At 43.4% G+C, this 21,950-nt stretch overlaps 1 protein-coding gene across 1 annotated transcript; it reads left to right on the forward strand.

Annotated features, from left to right (window-relative positions):
• Nucleotides 1-3,259: 3,259 nt before the first annotated feature.
• Nucleotides 3,260-4,291, forward strand: LOC121666889 (2-oxoglutarate receptor 1-like). Its single transcript, XM_042032901.1, has one exon. The coding sequence runs from the start codon at nt 3,262-3,264 to the stop codon at nt 4,234-4,236; it is 975 nt and encodes a 324-aa protein (XP_041888835.1). The 5' UTR covers nt 3,260-3,261; the 3' UTR covers nt 4,237-4,291.
• Nucleotides 4,292-21,950: the final 17,659 nt, after the last annotated feature.

Below are 21,950 nucleotides of genomic sequence, written 5' to 3' on the forward strand. Positions count from 1 at the left end.
GTTAGATGAGAGCAGAGAGGGTGCCCTTTCCCTAATGGTAACAGATAGATAACGATCTAGTTGTCAGACATTACTGCTGCCCCAGTCTTGATTTCCCCGTTACCACTCTTTCCCTGCAGTATGATTAGCAGAACAGATAGCCAGCTCCCAAATCATGCCCAGTACAGGCACTCAAGGAGAGTCAAGACAGTCTTCTGAAAAATACTCTTAAATGTGCAGTTTCAGAGACAACACACACATACATACATAATGTTCAGGCATGAAAGCTTGCTCGTTTTGTACTGGATCATAAACTCACCAGTGAGTAAAGACCTGTGAAATGTACCAAGGCAGAGAGGCTGCTGGCCACACTGGGCAGCTGGAGCCTCTGTGCATGGACCAGGTTTCAAGCTCAGGGGCTGAAGACTACAGTTTCAAAATTCAAGATGCAATGACTGTTTTTAAATAATAATAATCTCTTTTGATCTTGTTCCTCGAGCTAAGGATAATAATGAGATTTTCATTCAAGAACGATCTTTTGGCTCAAAAAGCACAGAAAATTGCAGATCTTGTGAATTAGGAAGCCCAAAATCAAAAGCTCAAAATAAAACAAGTTTGCAACTTCAGCTACTCCAGTAATAACCAGCCAACACATTGTAGATATTTTACTCCCCAAAAATAAGCAGAAAGATTGCCACAGTTTCTGAACAGCACATCATGCCAAAAGAAACATTCATTTCTTTCATGAGGTGAAATTTGTACTCGGTTAGAAATTTGATTTTAATGAAGACAGTGTGTCATAACACTTTTCACCTGACCTTGAAATGACAACATGCCTTATTCACTTTGGCGATCAGTTTTCACTTCAGAGGAAATGGAGAATAAATTTAATTTCGTCCTTTATAAGCACATGCGCTCACACATACATGCTAATTTAAATGTGATTTGCTGCTATTTGAATACTACAGGTCTGCCTCAGCACACAGAGCTGCTGCCAGCAAAGCCTGATCTGCCCACTGAAGGCAAGACAGAGTGAATGACAGAGGGCAAAAGAGGACTCCTCCAGCCACCCAGTTCTAAGAGCTGACACCTGACCCAGTAACTGAGGTTTTCCACCAGTTTCCTAATTCACAGCCACATGGAGCCTCAGTCAGACAGCAGGGAGTGAGTGTATATGGCTGCAAAGCCATACTAAAACCTGCTTCACTGCAAGGAAGACATAAATACATATCATTTGAGCTCTTTGCTCAAATCAATATCAGAAGGAGAAGCAGAATTGCAGGTTTTCAGGTAAGCAGTATTTCTCCATTTTCAATTTGGAGGGTTCAAGATTGTGGTGAAGAACCGATCAGCAGTGCAAGAAAGCCAAATGGGATAAATCAAATATTCTAGTAAATTTGTCTAACATGATATGAAATACATTGGAGAGGCATAAATGTGGGTGACAGTGGTATCACTGAGCAGCAGAAAAGAGAGAAAACATGCACACCCCTGGCTTTTGTGACTGTAAGTCTGGATTGGTTTAAAACAAGCTTCATGGTCTTTACCTAGTACATCTTTGATAGCAAAGCTTCTCTACCAGATCTAATATTCATGTTAAAAAGCATTAGCATTTTAACTTAATTGTGGGGAGACTGTTCTAATTTCTCTTTGAAGTGCTCCTGAGTAACAAAGAGATACTCATCTTTCTGACTGGGTATGATCAAATAATGCCCCTTGTGTCCCAGCTTTAATGATTGGCTTTGTCAGCAAATTGGTCATGTTCCACTGGTTATTGGGATAATGAAGAGTCATACAGGTAATGTGTTAAACAACTGAAACACATCAAAAACTATACACAAGAGAATTTCCAAGACTGAATAAGGTACAATTCTGTCTTTTTTCCAGGTTTGTTGTTGTTGGTTGGTTGGTTTTTTGGGTTTTTCTTAATGTGTTGATTTCACCCTGGATGTTTAATGTAGCACTGGTTTAGTTTAAAGATGATGTTTCTGGGACAAGAGAGAGCATCTAGGCTTGATAGTACCCTGTCTTGCACTTTATGAAGTTTCTTTAAAATATTTTCTCACATGGAATTCATTAGAATCTGGAAGAGTGGTGCTCACCTGAGATGCTGAAGGCACACAGTCTCATTGAGATATACAGGTCTGAACTAGTCACCTTGGGCTGCCTTTTGTATCAATGGAAAGAAATAGGTATGCCAAAAGAGTAAATAATTTATCTTAGAAACCTCAGTTGTGGGTAGATATATTATGTCCTGGAGGAACTTACTCCTCTCCTTTGGTAATAAAGGGGGGGTTTAGAAGGACTGACTCCAATTAAAGCATCTAAGTTTCTGATACCTGAAGTTAGATTATTTCCATCCTTGGTTACCATTTTTTCGGGTTAAAACTCTACCAACAAATGGTATGTCTTGAACTCACTGTGGGGAGATCCAAACTGGCTATGGCAGACCAGAAATCATTTCAGAGAAAAGTCTGCCTGGCTTAAATTGGCACAGAATGGGAAGCGAGATCACTGCCTTCCCTCTGTGCTTTCCATTTTCCCTCTGCCCTTTGCGAAACAGTCTTTAATAATTTAAATCAGTTTTATGCCACCATGGAGCTTGGTTTGAAAAACTAAAACAAAACAAAATAACACCCCTGCCAAAAAACAACCCTCCAAAAACTGAAACGAAAACATTTATACTAATTTTATACTCTGATGACTCCAAGAGAATAAAATCATATTCAGGGAACAATCTGTCAGGTTATTGGAGCATCAGGTCCTGAGATCTGTAACTAAACCTAACATCTTTTGGCTTTCACGATGGCAGAACAGCATCTCTGTTTCATGAGCACGAAACACTGATTAGCTCAGATTAATGAAGATAATATATGGATATGGTTTTACTTTCTGAAATGTTTAGACTAGTTCAAAGGTTTGCAAAATCTAAGCCCAAACTCCCTCTAGCTCTCTAAATGTGTGCTTCCTACACCTGAAGATTTGCAGATAAGCAGTAATTGTCTTCTTCAATGAAGGAGGCTAAACAAAGAAAGAGTAAAATTAATGACTATCAAAATTAAATGTAAATGAGAGGAGAGGGTGAAATTATATATTTCAGTGGATTTATCTAGGTCAGACTGGGTACGTTAGCAAATCCTCATTTCCTCTCACTACTATGCCTTCTCAAACGTGAAACATTTTCTCCAGCGACAAAAGGTTTAGCTGAAAGTGTTTGTTCCGACAAACCAATTAAAACTAAACATCTGATTTTTGTAAAGCCTTAAGGAGATTTCTGCAAACATGGCATCTGAATGCACCAGCAATTTTACTGCTCAGCCCAGCCCCGCAGACCGATTGACAAGCTGCAAGGATGAAGATTTCTTACAGGTGAAACTCTATCTCTTGGTCCCTTACAGCCTAATCTTCCTGGTGTGCTTCCCAGGGAACATTGTGACAATTTTTGTTTACTGTGTTAAGATGAGGCCCTGGAAAAGCAGCACCATCATTATGTTAAACCTGGCTATCACTGACCTATTGTATGTAGTCACGCTTCCTTTCTTTATACACTACTACGTTAATGGAAATAACTGGATTTTTGGAGACTTCATGTGCAAGTTTATTCAGTTTTGTTTCTACTTCAACATGTACAGTGGTATAATCTTCCTTAGCTGCTTCAGCATATTCCGCTTTTTGGTAGTTGTGCACCCCATGAAATGCCTTTTTCTTTGGAAGCGGAGATGGGCAGTGGTGACTTGCGCAGTCGTTTGGATGATTTCCCTTGTGGCCCTCAGCCCCGTGGCCATCCTGATTGCCCCAAGTCACAGGCAGAACAAGACCATCTGCCCAGACCTGGTTGCTGCTGAGGACTTTGACACCAGTCACTGGTACAACTGGGCACTGACTGTGTTTGCCTTCTTCTTGCCCTTGCTGACGGTGACTCTGTGCTACGTGCTCATCATTTGCATCTTGGCCACCGGGCCCCACACACAGGCTTGCTACAAACAGAAGGCTCGCAGACTCACTGTTCTCCTCTTGGTGGTCTTCTACGTGTGCTTCCTCCCCTTCCATGTCTTTCAAGGGATTCGTCTGGAGCTCCAAGTACAACCAGTTAGCTGCCACTTGAAGAAAACAATTCTTTTTATGTTTATTATAACTAAATCTTTAGCAGCTTTAAATACTTTCGGAAATTTGCTGCTCTATGTAGTGTCAGGAGATAAATTCCAGCAGGCGATCGTCTCCCTCTTCAAATTTTGGACAAACAAGAGTTTGAAGTAAAAGAGGTTGATGCCATTTAACATGTATGGTGGAAGGATCAAAACCTGCCCTCAACCAGCCAGGCACAACCTGCTTGCCATCAGAGTACTCAGGTTAACCCAGCCACTGCCAAAGGAGAGTTAATCTGTTCTGAGCTACAAATCAATCATCAAAAGAGAAAATTTATTATTAAAAATAAAAAGTTTTAAATAAAATACTAATAAATTAAGTGTGAAACTTCTCTGAAATGTTTCTGCGTTTGCTTCCTGAATCCTTGATAGCTCTTTTGGAGAATGGCCAGTTCCAGAAAAAAATACTAGCATTTTAGTGACAGATACAGATTCAGGATGAGAGTAATCTTAAATTAATTTTATTAACTTAAAAGGTAAGTGTCTAGTCTAAGCTAGGGATCTGTCTTTCCTATCTTCCTAAGGCATGGAGAGGGGTAAGACCCTCTAGAAATCAAAATCTGTCTTAGGCCTGTAGGAGGTTCATCTTACCTCCCTGGAGACATTGACAAGGTAGATGTATGCATATAGCTAATCAGCTTGTACTCATTTTATAATTTTCCATTATAATGGAAAGAAATAAGCAGGTTTAGAGTGTGATTCACTGAATTATTCTGGATGTCTGCATTTGGACAAGATGAATCATGACCTAGAAGTGCCTGTTTCTCTCCACTGGCCATAAAAAGTAAGTAGATCAGACACAGACTCGAATGTTTGTGCCTGCTTTCAAAGAGCTGAGGCACAGTCTAGTACTGACTGGGATGGATCACTCTCCAGAGGTGGATAGAAGTGCAGCTTACACAGTAAGACCCCACTCAGTGCCTTTAGTGATTGCCTGAAGTGTAATGGTGGGGTAATACAAGATCAGTCTTATAAGGGTTTTCCACACTACTGATACAGAATCCATGGAATCATAGGGCAGTTTTTCTTGGAAGGGACCTTTAAAGGCCTTTGAGTCCAGTCCCCCTGCAATGAGCAGGGACATCTTCAACTGGACCAGGTTGCTCAGAGCCATGTGAATGTTTCCAGGGATGGGACATCCACCCTCATCGTAAAAAATTTCTTCCTTATATCTAGTCTGAAACTGCCCTATTATTAGGTTTTAAACCATTACTCCTTTTCCTGTAGGTAAAGGCCCTACTAAAAATATCTCCGGATTTTTCTTATAAGCCCCCTTTAAGCATTGAAAGGCTGCAATCAGGTCTTGTTGAGCTTTCTCTACTACAGGCTGAACAATCCCAACTTTCTCAGCCTTTCCTCATAGGAGAGGTGTTCCAGCCCTCTGATCATCTTTGTGGCCTACCTTTGGACTCTCTCCAATGTTCTTATGTTGGGGCCCCAGACCTGGACACAGCGCTCCAGGTGGGGTCTCATGAGAGTGCAGCAGAGGGGCAGAATCTCCTCCCTCGCCCTGCTGGCAGCACTTCTTTTGATGCAGCCCAGGATATGGTTGGCTGTGAGCATACATTGCTGGCTTGTTTTTCATTCACCAGTACCACCAAGTCCTTCTCCACAATTCATAGATAATCGAAATACTTTTTGCCTTTCATTATTCAGGGAAGCTCTGCTTGGTCACACCAAGTAAGCAACAGCTTTGGGTAATAACATGTATGACAGGCAATATGGGCTGTCTCACAGGGGAGAAAATAGACTTGTAGGGAAGTATTCAAGTATTGTGAGTCCAATACTTGAAGATATATTTAGAGAGGTCCCAGTACCAGCTGAGGTACCCCAGCCAACAGCAATACAAAAATATTAGCAACATTATATTGAGAGCCCAAAAGTATGATCACAGAGTGAATCCTCCAATACATTTTTATAACAGCCTTATTTCATGTTTCATTACTTTTTCTCTCTACTCCAAAATGTCCATTAATCAATGGGAACACATGCTGCCTCAAGGCTCTCATGCAACCCTTCTCCTTATCCAACCCTTCTATGCATGGGCTGGTTGGTCTTCAAGTGACCACCAGACCAAGACCACTAGAGCACCACCCACATTAAACATATGCCTGAGTGACTGGCAGACAGCCTGTGACTCCCCTGTGGCATAGGGAACCCATTTGCTGCCTATATCACAGCCAGCTTGGGAAGAACAACAGCAAACAGAAAGCAGCAGGCTTGCTTAGGGAGTGAGAGGAGATAAGAAACCATCCCTGACACAGGATGGAGCAAGATGGGGAAAGGAACAACAGCATTTCTCTGGAGTAGAGTAGAAGATGGCTTGTGAAAAAAATGTTCTGTCAGAAATCAGAGGAGGAAGACATTTTGCTCCCAAAGTAGGCCATTGCATTTTAATCCACCCTTAGCTACTCATCAAGGTAACTTCAAAAACTTCGGCACAGCACTCCATGATTTCCCCTGAGACCACCATCCAGCCTCCCACAACATGTGCTGCATTGGTTTTGACAGTCTCCAAGGAGCAGCTCCTCCTTCTCCACTACACTTGTAGTTCTGCTCTCAACCACTTGCTCCTGAGACACCAGAGGCAGCAGATCCACCATGAGAAGGCAATGATGAACATGGCATTTTATCTGGTTTTTTCATTTTAAGTTATTCTATCAAAAAACTACCAGGTTATTTTTTAAGCAAAATCAGGCTTATACACTATCTTTTAAGCTGCTACTGCACAACAACACCTAAGTTTTATTAACCCCAATTGAGTCCTACCTTAATATCTACAGCAGGGAGTCTGGTTCTTCTGGTGTTTGAGACAGAAAAGGAACTGCCCCTGGTTTTGCAACAATACATTGGCAGGTTTTGCTTTCAACTTTAAATGAAGCTCTGTATCAGTCCCCCTTCAGCTCTACTTGATGTTTTCTGGATAAACTACTCAGCACACTCATTTGTTCGTACATCCTTGCTATGTACTCTTCTTTAAATGGAAGATGTCTGGAACATCTTCCAGGGATGGGGCATCCACAGCTTTGTGAACCTTTTTACACAGACAAGGGAGAAACCCTTTCAAAGAGAAACCCAGGTGGTGCTTCAACATGGCAGTGGCAGATTGTTGCCATACCTTGATACTTAGATTTTTGGCATACCCTGATAGCAATATGAGGCTCCGGGACCTCGCCACAATGCCACTGAAGAAGAGGACAAGGCTAGTTTTGCCAGGTGTACAAACTTCACTGGATCCCTACCTCTAAGGAGATAGAAATGTCCATTTTAAGAATGCTTAAACAGCCCAGCAGACAGTCCAAGCCTACCAAATGAAATGCCCTGTACTTTCCAACAGACATATATGTGCGTCACGTGTGGGAGTGCAGAAGGGACAATGAAAGGGGGAGGGGAGGAAAACCCATATCAACCTTGGTGATACCCTCATTTTCTCTGAGTGAATATGATGCACACACACACACACAGACTTTCCTTTTGCTTCCTTAATATTGTTTTCATTTTTCTCTGGCAGCTTGTGCTCTACCTCTACAGACCCCACAAAGGCAGGACATACAGGTCCACCTGCCCAGCACAGCTGTGGGGGGGGAAGGCCCAGCACACAAAGACTTTGTAGACCAAACCACAAAACCAAGTCAGATGGTTACATTTGGTTTAGAAGTGTAACCACACAAGGAAGGACATACAAAATGCTCTTTGGTCCTGCATCAGAGGTGGAGGACAAGAAGCTTATGCCAATTTATCAACTGTGTCCATTCCCAAGGAGTAAACCTGAACCTCAGATAAAGATACCATTATACAAGCACTGTATTGAAAAACTATGACTGCCAGTAACCTTTCCTCCTCTGTATGTACAAATCCAATGCAAATAGCCACCTAGAATTTCCCCACAGATCCATCAGCGGATTTCCACTTTATGGAACCACCTACCCAAACATCAACCTCAGTGGCTGCTCATGGGTTTGCATATGCAAACCCTGAGGGATGGAGACAGGGATGACTTAACTAAAGAAAGCACATGCACTAGGTTGAGAACATTAGCACAAATGTGCCACAGGCATTGGCACAGGCATTCAGGCACTAGCCACAAATTATGTTGAAATTTTGAACCTCTTGTCTAAAGCCTTCCCAAATTTCTGTGGTATGTTGTGCCAGGATGACAGGGATGGTGACAACACCAAAATAAAATATTAAAATATGGACCTTTAGAGGCCATCTAGTCTAACCTGCCATGAGCAGGGACGCCTCCCACTAGACCAGGTCCACAACCTTCTTAGGCTGGGAGCCGCAGAGCTGGATGCAACACTCCAGGTGGGGTCTCATGGGAGTGGAGTAGAGGGGGAGAATCACCTCCCTGATCCTGCTGGCCACAGTCTTTTTTGTGCAGCCCAGGATATATTAGGGTTTCTGGACTGCCAGCTCACATTGCCAGGTCATGCTTAGCCTCTCAACAACCAGTACACCTGAATCTTTCTCAGCAGGGCTGCTCTCAATACCTTCAACCTGGAGGCTGCCTCAACCCAGGTACAGCATCTTGCACTTGGTCCAGTTGAAACTCGAGGTTCCCATGGGCCCAATTCTTGAGACTGTAAATAAATAATGGTTTCATAATAGTAGCAGAAAATGAGAGTATTGGGGATTTCTGGATTTTACGTAATTCTACCAGGGGACGTACCGTGGACAATCACACCAGTTTGCATCATTTATTCTCATTGCTGCATATCACAATCACAACAGAAGGTTTTGTTCCTACAGATCTCTGGAAGTGCCTTGAGCAGGCCTTAAGAAAGCAGCCTGTTTTGCCCACTCTTCTGATCAGTTGGGCAATTTCTCACCAGAGGTAGGGAAACATGGGAGCAACAGGCCAAATGGCTCATTTGTATCATTGTGTTTCTCCTTCACTGCCCACAGAGGGATTGAATTGAGTACATCAGCAGTGATGCTCTGGCTCATCCCCAAAGCCATCGGGGCTGACGACCACTGCAAACACAGAGGAACAAAACTTCTGCAAGAATCACCAGTGCAAACCAAAACTCCTTGTCCTGAGCAAATGTAGGTATCTGATTTTCATGATGGCTCTGGTACCTTGGCCCCAGAGAGGGGTGGGGATTCAGAGATATTCCCATGACTTGCTTTTCATGTTGCCTCAATTCAGTTCCAAAGACAACATCCCTCCTTTCCCGCCCAGCTATGACCACATGTTGGAGATCGGGGGCTGGACTTTAGGCACAGAGATGCTGGTGTTTTGGGAGTGCATTGTGGAAGGTGGACACGTAGAGCTAGGAAGGGTGGCATGTAGGGATGTGCCAGAACTCACCACTCCTTGGGGGTTCCCAGTAATGTCCCTTTGGGGAAAGCTGTAGAGGTTTGAGAGCTTCCTCTTACCTGCCCTTCCTTTTATGTGAGATGGAGAAACAAGCCTGTAACAGGGAAAGACTTTCTTTCTCACTCCTACCTCAAAAAGAAGTACAACAACAGCAAAATCTTTTCCTTATGTGAATTGAAATGTGCATGTGGAAAACCAGGGCTGATTTATGCCATTGGGGGTCTTCTCTGGAAGGGGCTGATATTGCTGTGCAGCTCAGCTGGGGCTGGGGACATCCTGATGCTGTAGTTTGAGCACAAGAGGGAGGGACAGTTTGGCTGTGAGCCCAGGATAAAAAGCTGGGATGGTGCTGTTGATTCACCAACAAATCAGTGCCAGACAAGCACAAAGACTTGTTCTGATCCTGGAGCTGAGTGACCCTCCCATGTAACCAGAGAGAGTCACTGCATCTCCCCCTAATTATTTCCCCTGCCACATTTTATCCTCTTAGAATTACAAGCTCTTTGGGGCAGATGTCTTAGTGAGTATTTGCACAGCAGGACCTGAATCCCGAATGGGCCCTCCTGGCATTATGAAAATTCAATCAAGGGCTTCAGCCATAAAAATGTAAACGATGTAGCTATTTATCATTTGTGTGCATAGAGACACATAAACACACATATGCAGACACAAATGTATGGGGAAGGAGTGCCTAGTGCAAAAATACAACTCTTCTAAAATAACAGCACTATGTTGTGCCTAAAACTCTTCCTCCGGATATGAATATACATTTCACTTGTCCCTTTTCTCTCTTGCAGAATAAAAGTAGTGTGACATTAAGGACAGAAGTCAGCTGAACAGAAATCCCTTTTCAGGACAAAAAGCAATTGCTACAAAAGTAATTGCAGCAATGCACAAAATCTTCTGAAGCAGTCTTAAAAAGTTTTATGTTTTTCAGGTATAATTTTCTGCTGTATACAAGTTACTAAGATTTTACTGCTGATTTGAAAACCGTTCTCTAAGCATGCTTTTTATTTATACTTAATATCAATAGCACCTAAAGCTATTTAGCTTTCTTTTTTTTCCCCATGGAAATAAGGTGTATTCTCCTATGTGATAAATTACAATGTTGTGTACTAAAATGGATTTGGATGTGTATTCAAGGGCAGGCTATTCAAGTCTGGGGTATTTGCTTGTGTAAATTTTGATGTAAATTTTGCTCTTAATATATTGGTATTTCAAGATTATTGAAATTGATTATTATTATTTCTCCACTGCCAAATTGAGTGTGGCTCACCGTCCCAGCAGTTTAGGCTTATTCACATACGTAGAACACAAAGAATATTCTCATCTGACCTGACGTAAATATGTAATTTACATTACATTGAGCTGCATTGCCCTCGTAAGGTGACTATTTTTGCCCTACGTACTATAAAGGACCTGTTTTTTTCTCCTCTGGGGGGAAAAGATTGTCTGTCTGTTATCCCTTTTTGTTTTATTTTAAATTTTCTTTTTATCTCAGTAGTCATTCTGGTTAAAATGTTCTCAACCAGTTCCAGATGACATAAAGGCTCTGAGATAGCTTTCTAGAGTGTTTTTATAGTCAGCTGGCAGAAATGGGAGCTTGGAGGGACCAATTATCCCCCACCAGATGGATCAGATGAACTGTGCCTTAGAAGTGCCTGCACAGGGAGTCAGTGGTGTCCATACTTCTCATTTCAATGCCGAGGCTTTGGCACAGTGTTCATGGTCCGCTGTGTCTCATCTGTAGGTTGAGAGTTATTTCTTATGAAAAGTTTGGCAAAAAGAAAAGGTGTAGGTTTTGATATTATGACAATTTTTAGAAGTATATCTGCAGGGCACTACAGTGAATTTTTAAAATGCTCTCTGGATCATCATCTTCAGGTAACCTATTTTAAGAATCTGGATTATATTCAAGTATCTTGCTAAGTGAGAGGCTACAGTTACACAGAAGAGGATATAGAACATACTATATTTGTCCTCTACATGTATTCTATATATTGAGAGAATATATAATGGAACACATAGAACCATGAAGAAATAAAAATAAATGTAAAAACTTTTAAGGAAAAGGCTCGGCTGAAATATGTGGTACATGAGAGTTGGGGTACCCCAGGCTGTGCCCTCATTCCCAGCCCTCAGGGAGCATCCCACTACCCCTCTGCACACACCATTTAAAGGGTTGATCCTCTTGTGCAAGCCAGGTGCTGATAGGACTCTGCTGCATGGGGAAGTAAGGTCAGGCTGAGGCAGGGGACAGTGCTAGGATTCAGCTTTGGACACCAGGGAAGGGCAAGAACAGAATTGGGAAGGATGACTGGAGCCCCTCCTACAGCTAAAAAGAAAGAGCCTGCTGAGTTATAAGGGAATAGCTTATTTAAAAAAAAAAAAAAAAAAAAAAAAAAAAAAAAGCACTTACAGGGTTTGAAAACAGTATGAAAAGTTATTTAAAAAAACCCAAAAATCAGACAGGGGGACGTCACAAGGGAAAAAAAGAAAGAAAGACTCCTGTGTGTCAGCACAGGTGGAGGTACACACACGCACACACAGAGTGAAGCTGTTCAGAGGGCTGTTATGCCCAAGTCCTGTTGGTGCACATTTGAAGTGTCCCTGCTCTGTATACCCCTCCAAACTTTTTGAATTCACTGGAAAACTTTTCTGAATGGCCCTTAGAGTAGCTTGTCCAAAAAGGATTTCTCATTAGATACCTTTAATTTGCCATAACTCTGAGATGGGACACACTGTGACTGACACACTAAATGTGTTATTAAAAAAAATATTAAGGAAATTCAGAAATACAATTTATAGTAGATTCCTCCCTGTAATGTAACCAAACTATTAAATTTCTTCATGAAAGTTCTGAAGCACATAATTTTCAGTACTGAAATTGAGGGGCTGCCAAGTGCCTGAGAAATATGGGTGACAGGGAGATTAAAGTGAGTGGCAGCCCACAGGATGACAGCTGCTGGAGAGATATCTTCACCACCTGTGGAACCTACTCCTGCTCTGACAAGCATTAATGCTCATTCCTAATACTCAATAATCTCTAAACTACATGTATAGCTAAAAACTGACACAGTTGAAAATTTGTCTCAGCTGTACCCAAGCAATGCCACATCAAAGGATACACAAGGAGCACAAAAATATCCTCCATGTACATAATAATAATTGTTTACATAATAGCTTAACCAAACACTGTGAGAGGAACAGGGAGGAGAGAGCTACAGAGGGATGTATGTGACTTATTCCTCATGTCCTGAAGCTTTTGCTGTGTCTTGTTGACCCAGCTGTTTTTATACTGTCCATTCAATATTATCTTGGTCTTTTAAAATTTACAAAGACATACCTACCAACCACAGCAGCAAGTTAGAAGGAGATTAGAGAGTCCCCTATCTACTCACAGGATCCATGTTTAAATAAGCTGCCCTAGCTTCTCATAATCTAAATTTATTCAGACACCCATAAATACGGGTTATTCTGGTAATTTTTCCCAACTTGTTTAGAGTGTTGTTTCCTTAAGAGAATTGTGCTTTTCTTCCATGCTGGGTACTCTTGTGAGATCACAAGCTGGACAGAGCCCTGTGTAATCCAGCCCAGCAGATCGTGGGATTCCTTGCAATGACACAAGGAAATCCATCTGCTGAGGATGGGACCTAAAATGTGCCTACAGCTCAGAGGATGGAAAATCAGTGGCCAAAACATTACATCCCTCCATCAGCAAGAGGGGAAAGGCGGGTACCCTTGATGGCTGAGGGAGGAAGGACCCTCTCCTTATCTATCCACAGCTCTGACCTGTGGTCTGAGCTCATCCACTTGGACCTACCTCCAGTTAGTGGAAGGAGGCAGGCATGGCCAAAGGGACTGGTTTCCTCCTAAGCCAGCTGGCATGAAGCACCTATGGAGTCTCTTATCCAGGCAGCTGGATGTCCATTTACTTATCTGTGCATGGACAACACCAGGGCATCATAGAATAACTGGGTTAGAAAGGACTTTGAAAGATCATCCCCCTTCACCAGACCAAGTTGCTCCAAGGCCCATACAGTCTGGCTCTAAACACTTCCAGAGGTGGAGCATCCACAGCTTCTCTGGGCAACCTCTTCCAATGTATTATACATACGGGTGGTTACATCACCCTCAAAACATACTGAAAAGCCCAGACCTTGATCTCCCTTTGGTGAGGCCAAGGGCATTTCAGCCTGAGTATCCCTTGCAAACAGCCCTAGCTCACAGTCTGTGCAGGGGGACAGGGTCTGAACTGACATCCTGTCATGCCTAGGTGCTGTGACAGTCACCAGTCATCTCCCTACCACCTTCATCATCTCTCCCTTCCCTGCAAAATTCATGTACTGGGAACCTCTTCTTTTTCCCCAGAACCCTTTATTTCCAGATTTACCTTCATCTTGCGTGCATACTTGTGTGATCCCTTTTATTTCTTTTTTAAGCTGAAGATTCGTTTATTATTCAGCTTTCATTTCCGAGGCACTGGTCATTTGTCACAAAGCATGTATGCCTGTAAATATTGCCACATGGTTGTCACCCTCACTTGTCTGGTAGAGGGTCTTCTGACACAGACTAAGGACACTGGAGCTAACTGGGACTACCACTGCCAGCTCTTGCCTCACCAGTGAGACAGTGTATTTGAGTATAACTACTGACTTGTTGACAAGGTCAGTGGAAAAAGAAGGAGAGCAGTGATGAATACCAATACAGGGTAGTTCCTAGTTAATGCCAGCATCCTTGTTTATCCCTTTAAATAGCTTCACCAGGACTTGTTCCTCCATGTGCTTTGCAGTCACCAGCGGCACTGGTTATCACAAGATGTGCTTCTCAGATGTGTGGAAAGTACCAGAAGCATCCATCAGAGAAAGAGAAATTATTTACCTTATTCTAGGCAGATAAATGTTTTGTTAAATCTGGCTGCAGCTGACATAGGATAATTAATGCACATATGTTCTATCCACGACTTATTCAAATAAGTACCTGTGTCTGCCCCCAAAATGGCACGTCAGTAACACAGATTTGAGATAAATGAACCCTGTCCTCAAATTTAAGATTCATGTGCTACCCTAGAAAACCAAATGTTAAGTTTAATTAGCTCCTGGACTACTTAATTTTATTAAAATATATATATATATAATCCTCTAAAGCATTCATAGCCAAGCATTTGTAAAACTGCTGCTGGTCTGAAAAGTGCTAATGAGCCACCAGCAGAAGATAAAGTCAACAGAAGATCCAGTGCCTGGGCAAGCAGCCTTCCTCCATGGAGTACCATGGCCAGTGATGTTTGTCAGATTGACAACTCCGATATACACTATTAAATAATGACTAAATGCACTGGGTTTATCGAATGCTTCTTTTTTATCAACCTCAAAAGGATCTCATAAGAGATGTTGGGACTTACTAAGCTTTAACTTTTAAGTAGTCCAAAGCAAAAAGCACACCAGAATCAAGACTGCATGCTCAAACCAGGAATGAATATCTAAGTGTACTAGAAGTGGTAATATTTATCTGGTATTTTTTAATTAATTGTAATTTTAATTAGCATTTCAGTGCTCTGCAAACTCCCCAAATAGCTCACTGCAGGCTCTTTTCGAGGTGTTAGGCACTTCTGATGAGAGTTACAGATTTCCTCCTTTCTGACCTGAATCTTTAGGCTGAAATATGAGTGGTGACTCTGTAGTGGCCGGAGGGCAACCCTCCAAACAGCTCCAAATTCACCTGACTCCAGAAGCTGGAGCTGAGAAGCAGCCAGCAAACTGCTGGTTCCCAGGATCCCACACTAAGCCTGGAGGGAGTATCTTCACTCAGGTCTGTGCGGAGGTGACAGTGTCAGAGGGAGACCCTACACCAAAGGCTTGCAGAAAAGCAGAAAACATCCTCCACTAATGTCGTGAAATCAGCTGGCCCTAAGATACAAAAGCCATCTGTGCAATGCTTAAGGTAAGCTGCCATTTATATACCTGATCCCAACTAGCTCCTATCGGAGCACAAACCTTGTCAGCAGAGATGCACAAAGGCTCAGAGCAAGACTGGGAGCATAACAGTTCTCAGCAGTGTAGCATACATTAACAGAGGAGAGGCAGTGAGTTCATGTGTCCACCGTAAAAGCCTGGTTTCACTCCTAGCTTGTTTGCTGGGATCACTTCTTGTCAAGTAATAAACATCACTCTAATTAAAGACCTGGTCCCAGTCCCGAGCTGCACCCTGTGCACCCCAACCTTATTGAGGACCACAAGCAGCCACCAGGTAGGTGTTTATTTGCTGCATAATACATATTCATACACCTGCACGTTAATATCAAAACCCTATTATTTAAGTTGTAAAAGTCAGTTTAAATCCCTTTCAAAAGCGAGCAGTACCACAAAGCAGAGCAGAGATAAAAAGCAGAGCCAGCTTGTGCTGGGTCCATGTGTAAGCAGCCTGAACCTGCACAGTACAAGAGCTAGGGCATTTTTATCCCATGGTATGTTCAGCTACAGATTGGACTCTGGCAGTTGTGAATAGCCTTTACCTCTCAGCACTTTGGGCCTGTGGAAATTATATAGTTTGTGACTAACCCAGAGCCAGAGGATTTTAGGTGAAGGCGCAGTCCCTCTCTGAAAGATGAGGAATATTATCAAAAAATTACTGCTATAACTAATAAGTAAACAACAAATATCGCCCTCTCCAGCTCCTTCTGCCATTCTGCTCTTCACTGTCGTTCCCATCATCTCCTTGTGATCTTTCTTCTCACGTCACAGATATTCTGAACATTTATTTAGCCTGCCGAGAATTGGAGCATAACAACATGAGAAGGATCACCACTACTTTTTTGGTCAGTAATTCAGTTCCTTGAATCATCAGGATAAACTACACGGCCTTGAAGAGTATTCATCCACTTGAGAATTGGATTACAGTCTCATAAAACAGCACAGTGCTCCTATTATCACCTAAATAAAGCTGCCATAATTCTGGAACAAATAGGTGGAAGTAGTCAACCACCAAGTACTCAGTGTTGAAGCGAAGAATAATAAGCTGACATACAGTTCTCAAGAAATTCCTCACAAGGAGGCAGATTTAATGCCCTGAACACCAGGCTTTTATGCACACAAAAACATACACTCATCTTTTATATCGCTGTCTTATCTAAGGCACTGAGGGCTTAAAGACAGGATCCAGGTGCAATGCTTTCTGAATAGCTGATGATGACAAAGCATCCACCACATTATTCTTTCTCACAAGAGGGTACCTGACAAGTTTCTCAGCATTTATAAGCTAGGAAAGGAGCTGGTTTTGTTGCAGTTGCTGAAGATTTTACCTGGCTCAATACAAAATCCTGGTTGATTAAAAACATCTCACCGCAGGTTTCTGCAGCTTATGGTTAAAAAATGAGCTGGTAAAAGATAGGTTCTTCCACAATGTCAGCTAGACCCTGTTCTCAGTGGCTGAGCCACTAAAAAAGTCCTTTTAACTTCTTTGTGTGTCTATAAATGGGGACAGGCCCATTTTTGCAAATGTCTTTGTAGAAGTACCTATAGACAGTGTGATTTATAAGTGTGATGTGCTGTCACTATTTTTTGTCATCTGGATATGGTGATGGAACTGTTCACCCCACATTCATCAAGGGGGACCATGCATTTACAAAATAAGGATGGACAACCCATTTAAAAGGGCTTTGAAACAAAAGATCAGGTCCTTCTCTTTTCTAGAAGTGCTCACACAGCTGTTTCACAAGGATCATTAGGAAAGACCTATGTTCAGGACCGAGTCATGGAAGTAAAACAGTATCATTTAAGACCTAGTCATCCCTCACAAGGACAACCTTGGCCAGTGCACAGACACCAACAGGGCACACATCCTCTTCTGCCTCCCCTCTGCCCTCTCTCTGCTCCCAGCCCTTTGTTCCTGCTGCTTGCCTTGTGCCAGTGAGTGACAGATCCCCTGTGGACCATCTTCCCTCACATAATTGCAGAAAACTACCTCAGAAAGAACCTCAATTTGTGTAGTTTCCTGCTGTTGGAGTCAATTGAAGCAGCTCACCCAGGAGTTCGAGTAAAAGCCAAACCTGTGCAAGCTGATAGAGCATAGAGGGAGAGGACCAGACAAATGGGAGCAGGGAGTGGGCTAAAGACCATCAACTTCAAAAAGCAATGAAGAGCCATTAAATTGGCCTGTCTGCCTGCAGAGAGGAATGTGAGTGAGCTCATACAATCCCCAGGCAAAGAATGGGCCTTTCTGCTGTACAGAAGAAGGCAGTGTCAATCCTGCAAGCAGCATTGCTGGGATTGGTGCCAACCAGCAGTATCCACTGTGGCTACCCACACTTCACATCGATGCTAAACGCAGGTTTCAAAATACAGTTACAGGAGCAAATGTGCTGAGAAACCCCTGATGTCCAACCTGTTCAGCTTAACAAAGAAGGGGCTGTGCTGGGCTAATCTGATGTTAGGTGTATCTTCAGGATGAAATCAGTGCCGATAGAAAATTCTTTAATCCAACAAACAAATGCATATCAAGCACAGCCTCTGGGCAGGGAGCAGAAACTGTATTAATTGAGATTCAAAGTGAGGTGCACAGACACGTTCGATTCCCCAGTACTCAAGGGGTTTAAATCAAGGCTGGATACCTTTCTAAAGGCCATGTCACAGCTTAACAAGAAGTTACAGGCTTGATGCCACAATGTCTTGATACAGTTCTATGGTGTGTAACACACAGCCCCTTCTTGCCTTTAAAATTTCTGGAGGACCAAAATCAACAACAGAAGTTGGGTCTGGTTTTTGCACTGTGTCCTCTGCAGTGCACTGGGCTCCTACAAACCAAGCTGCACTTGTTCCAGTGCGCACCCAGCTCTGCTCCTCAGCAGAGAGGGAATTGCTTACAAGAATAAATAATAGGGTGGTAAATCTAAGGAGCTGCCTGGACAACCATGTATGCTGGTGCCACTACTGTGATGAGAAACACAAGCACAGATGGGGTCAGACCTGTCTGCCCTTGTCTCTGCAGGCATCTTGTGCCCCCATAGCAGCACCCTGCTCCTCTATCTTCCCAACATTCTCACCCCTTGTTGGTTTTGCTGCTCTCACTTAGGGCCTTTTTGGTGTTCAGCTACGGAAGAAATCTCTGCTCAGAGTCTGAACTGCTGTGGTTTGCCCCGTGAGACACACACTGTGGGTCCACATGCTGGGACTGTGTGGGTCAGACATGCCATGGTGGAAAACGCTGGGTATGGACAAGGCCAGTGCTGCCAAAGCATGAAAGGAGGAGATGGAAACCACGCCACAGAGTCCTTCCTGCAAGGTGCACACCACACACATTTTCATCAGGAACAACAAATCCCTCTCTTTCCCAGCATATGCAAACTCCTCCCCATACTTCAGCCAGGATGGTGAGTGTCCTTCAGTGCTTTGCAGTCCTCTTGAGTCTCTTCAGTTGGCATACATGAGGCCTGATCCTACTTTCAATGTTAAAGCAGCATTTGAGGTGTTGGAGCAAGCAGAGGTGGCTGGAAGGTCACTGGGTACTCTGAGATGTGAGACTGCTGGCCTTGTATGAGTTACTGTCCAGCAGTATCCAGCTGCCAAAGGGGAAATGGGAGAGGTGGAGCAGCCTTGGAAGACAAGTGGGAGATCCTAATAGTGGCCCCCATTTTACACATGCTTTCTCTCCCCTGAAGCAAAGAGGGGGCCAGGAGAAGGCACTCCTCACTCTAGAGCGCACCCTGCCCTCTGCATCCATCCCAACAATGCCCCAGTGACAGGGTTTTTTCCCAGAACTCTAGTCATGCTTCTTGTACTTATCCCCATCCTATTTTAGAACCTGAAGTGCTCAGCTTACCCTCACAGCTTTTAACACAGCCATAAGAAGCTCCAGCAGAAGATGTTTTTTCTTAATCATGTTTGCTCCTTTTGCTTGATAGAGGAGGCTGCGGAAGCAGTGTGGGGTATTATGACATCCAGTGGTCACTCAGGTACATCACTGCTTCTTCCCAAGGTCCCTCTCCCCAAATTAAGGCCACAAGAAGGTGCAGGGGTGAACAAATCTTCCTTTGTGCTGGAGAAAGGTGAGTGCACAGTCAGCTTCAAACGATAATGCCGTACTGCAAACAAGCAAACAGCTCATTCCAAAATCTGTTTGTGCACAAGCATATTTAGCCAGCAAAGCAATAACTTGCTAAGGCAAACAGCTACCCATGAATCATACCTCAGGAGACAGAGATGGCACCTGAGAGCACCAACAAAAGCAGACTGGTGTGCCCTGTAAATACACAGACTCTGAAAGGTATCTCTCTTTTTTTCTCTCTGTCCAGCTCCAGCAGAAGTGGACAGAAAAAATTAGCAGGGTACTCAGAGGGCTTAGGAGCATCTGTAAGCAGGACCCAATAAAGCTGCTTGCTGGAGCAACTGGCATGACCAGTCTCTTTGATTTCCACGGCTAATTCTGAGGAAGGCATTGGTGCTTAATTGAGCATAAATGCAAGAAGAGCAATCAAGAAGCAAACTTAGGAGCAATGATATCAGGATATATTTAGTTTTCCCCAAGGAGAGACAGTGACATAACCAGAATTATTACTCACTGTTTTGCAGAAGAACTGTTCTTTCAGAGCCTGAGAGGTGGTGGTTGCTTTCTCAAGTGCTGAACTCACTCCACTCCCACTCATGTCAGCAAATTGGCTCACAGATGATTTAACCCAAATTACCTTTTTCTCCCCTCATGAGTGTTCTTGCCAGGGAGTCTTCCTGAACAGCACAGCAAGAACTAGTTTGCTCAGGTTCACAACATATTGGGAAAACTTGAAGTAGGAGCAACAAGGCCACTGCTCCCCATCAAACACTGCAGTAAGGACCTGCCTGCCGAGGAGATGTGAATTTCTCAGCTCCTGGGGGATGATGGGGACTTCAAAAGCCTCTTTCTGGGACTGAAATAATAATTATATAGTGATCAGTCTTAGCATAAGGTCTTTGTATGTGTTTTGTGAGAAGACAGATACTGAAGAACAATGTAATTTTACAAAGAACTGGAAAAATATCAAAAGATAAATCTTTCATTTAAACTCAAGTCCTTACTTTTGGCACAAAGCTACTATTCCTCTATGCTAGCAGGACAGTGCTATGAAGTTACCACTTCCGTATGATCATATACCACATGTCTATATGGCACACCACTGAGCCCAAACTCTTGCTTTTCTTTAATCTCACTGCTGTCTATGTGATCAATGCTCCATTTCCAGGCTGTGCCAACTCTCATCACATGGCTTGAAATCCTCATGTTCTCTGAGTTCAGAGTATACTCGACAAGAAAAATCTGCCTTACATCCACACATCAAAAGCAATGACATGGAGCAATGGCAAAACTTAGGTGGAAAGGTTGGGTGGCTGTTGGGAATGTAACCCAAAGCTGGAGCTAGCACACCTTGCACACAGCCCTGGAGGGTAACATGTGATGCCCAGGCATCTCCATTTCCAGCGGAGGAAGGGTTGGGCTGCTGTAAAGATATCCAGAGGCTGATCTGATCCAGTAAGAGGAAATATGAGGCACCTCTCTCCTCTTATGGTTTGGTTAGCCCATGCATTTTAAGCAGGGCCACCTAAAGCAGCAGAGCCACCTTTTTGGATGACAGATAGGATGGAAAGTCAGGTAGTTATGACTTTCCCGAGAAGAAGGGAGGGGAAGCTGGGCTCTCTCCATTTTAATAATGCCAGTGGCCAGGAGGTGACCTGTCCCCTTGGGTGTTCTGGGGAGGAGGACAGTCTCTACACATCTTTTTGAAGCTGGACACTGCTCAACCTGAAAGCCTAAAGCAGCTTCCTCCTCTGGTAGAGGTGGCTGCCGGGGCATGCATTTGGCATCAGATCCCCATTGAACTGGAGATGGTCCTGGCAGGAGGGACTGCTGGACCATGCTTAGACCTTATCTAAGCACTGGCTCCCTTCGGTATCTGTTCTTTTTGTTCGGGTTTTTCTTCTGCCTGGTGCACCTCCCTGACTTTTGAGTGGCTCGGACATCTTTGCCTCAGAAGCAGCCACCTGTGACAAGCCAGGAGACATGGAGAATAGCTGGGGGGGAGGTGGGAAGAAGCTTCTGCTGTCTAATTTTAATCTGCAATTGCTAGGCTGTCAGACTCTATCCCAGTTTAGGCAGCCACCTTTAATAAGAGGAGGTGAGGAAATGCCTCTTAAACTGTCTCTCATGTGTGTCTGGCTGTGACCCTTTTTGGCCCATTGCACTGCAAAGTCAGATGTTAAGGGTGATTTATGCTAAGATCTCGGATATTGCATGGAGAAAGCCTGGAATCAATGGCTGGATGGCTACCACAGAAAGCCGAGGGCTTGAGAAGCCATCCCTGTTCTGGTGTGAAGTTCCTCCTTCCTTCTGTCAGTGTAAATACTCAGCTTCTGTTTCAGCACAGCGACAACAAAGTACGCATTTAAACTCTGTGAGTGTGGCCAGGAGACGAGCCTTTGCACAATTAGGCACGGCTCAGAGACAGTTTAAGTGCTTTAGTGCCACTTTTCCATTAGTAGCTG

Source organism: Corvus kubaryi, unplaced genomic scaffold, assembly GCF_017639235.1.
Source record: "Corvus kubaryi isolate FWS band 111438036 unplaced genomic scaffold, C.kubaryi_AGA036_p1.0 133, whole genome shotgun sequence".
Classification (NCBI taxonomy): Eukaryota; Metazoa; Chordata; class Aves; order Passeriformes; family Corvidae; genus Corvus; species Corvus kubaryi.

Excerpts from the sequence above, each read along its gene's own strand:
- LOC121666889 (XM_042032901.1), top strand. The coding sequence starts at position 3,262 with ATGGCATCTGAATGCACCAGCAATTTTACTGCTCAGCCCAGCCCCGCA.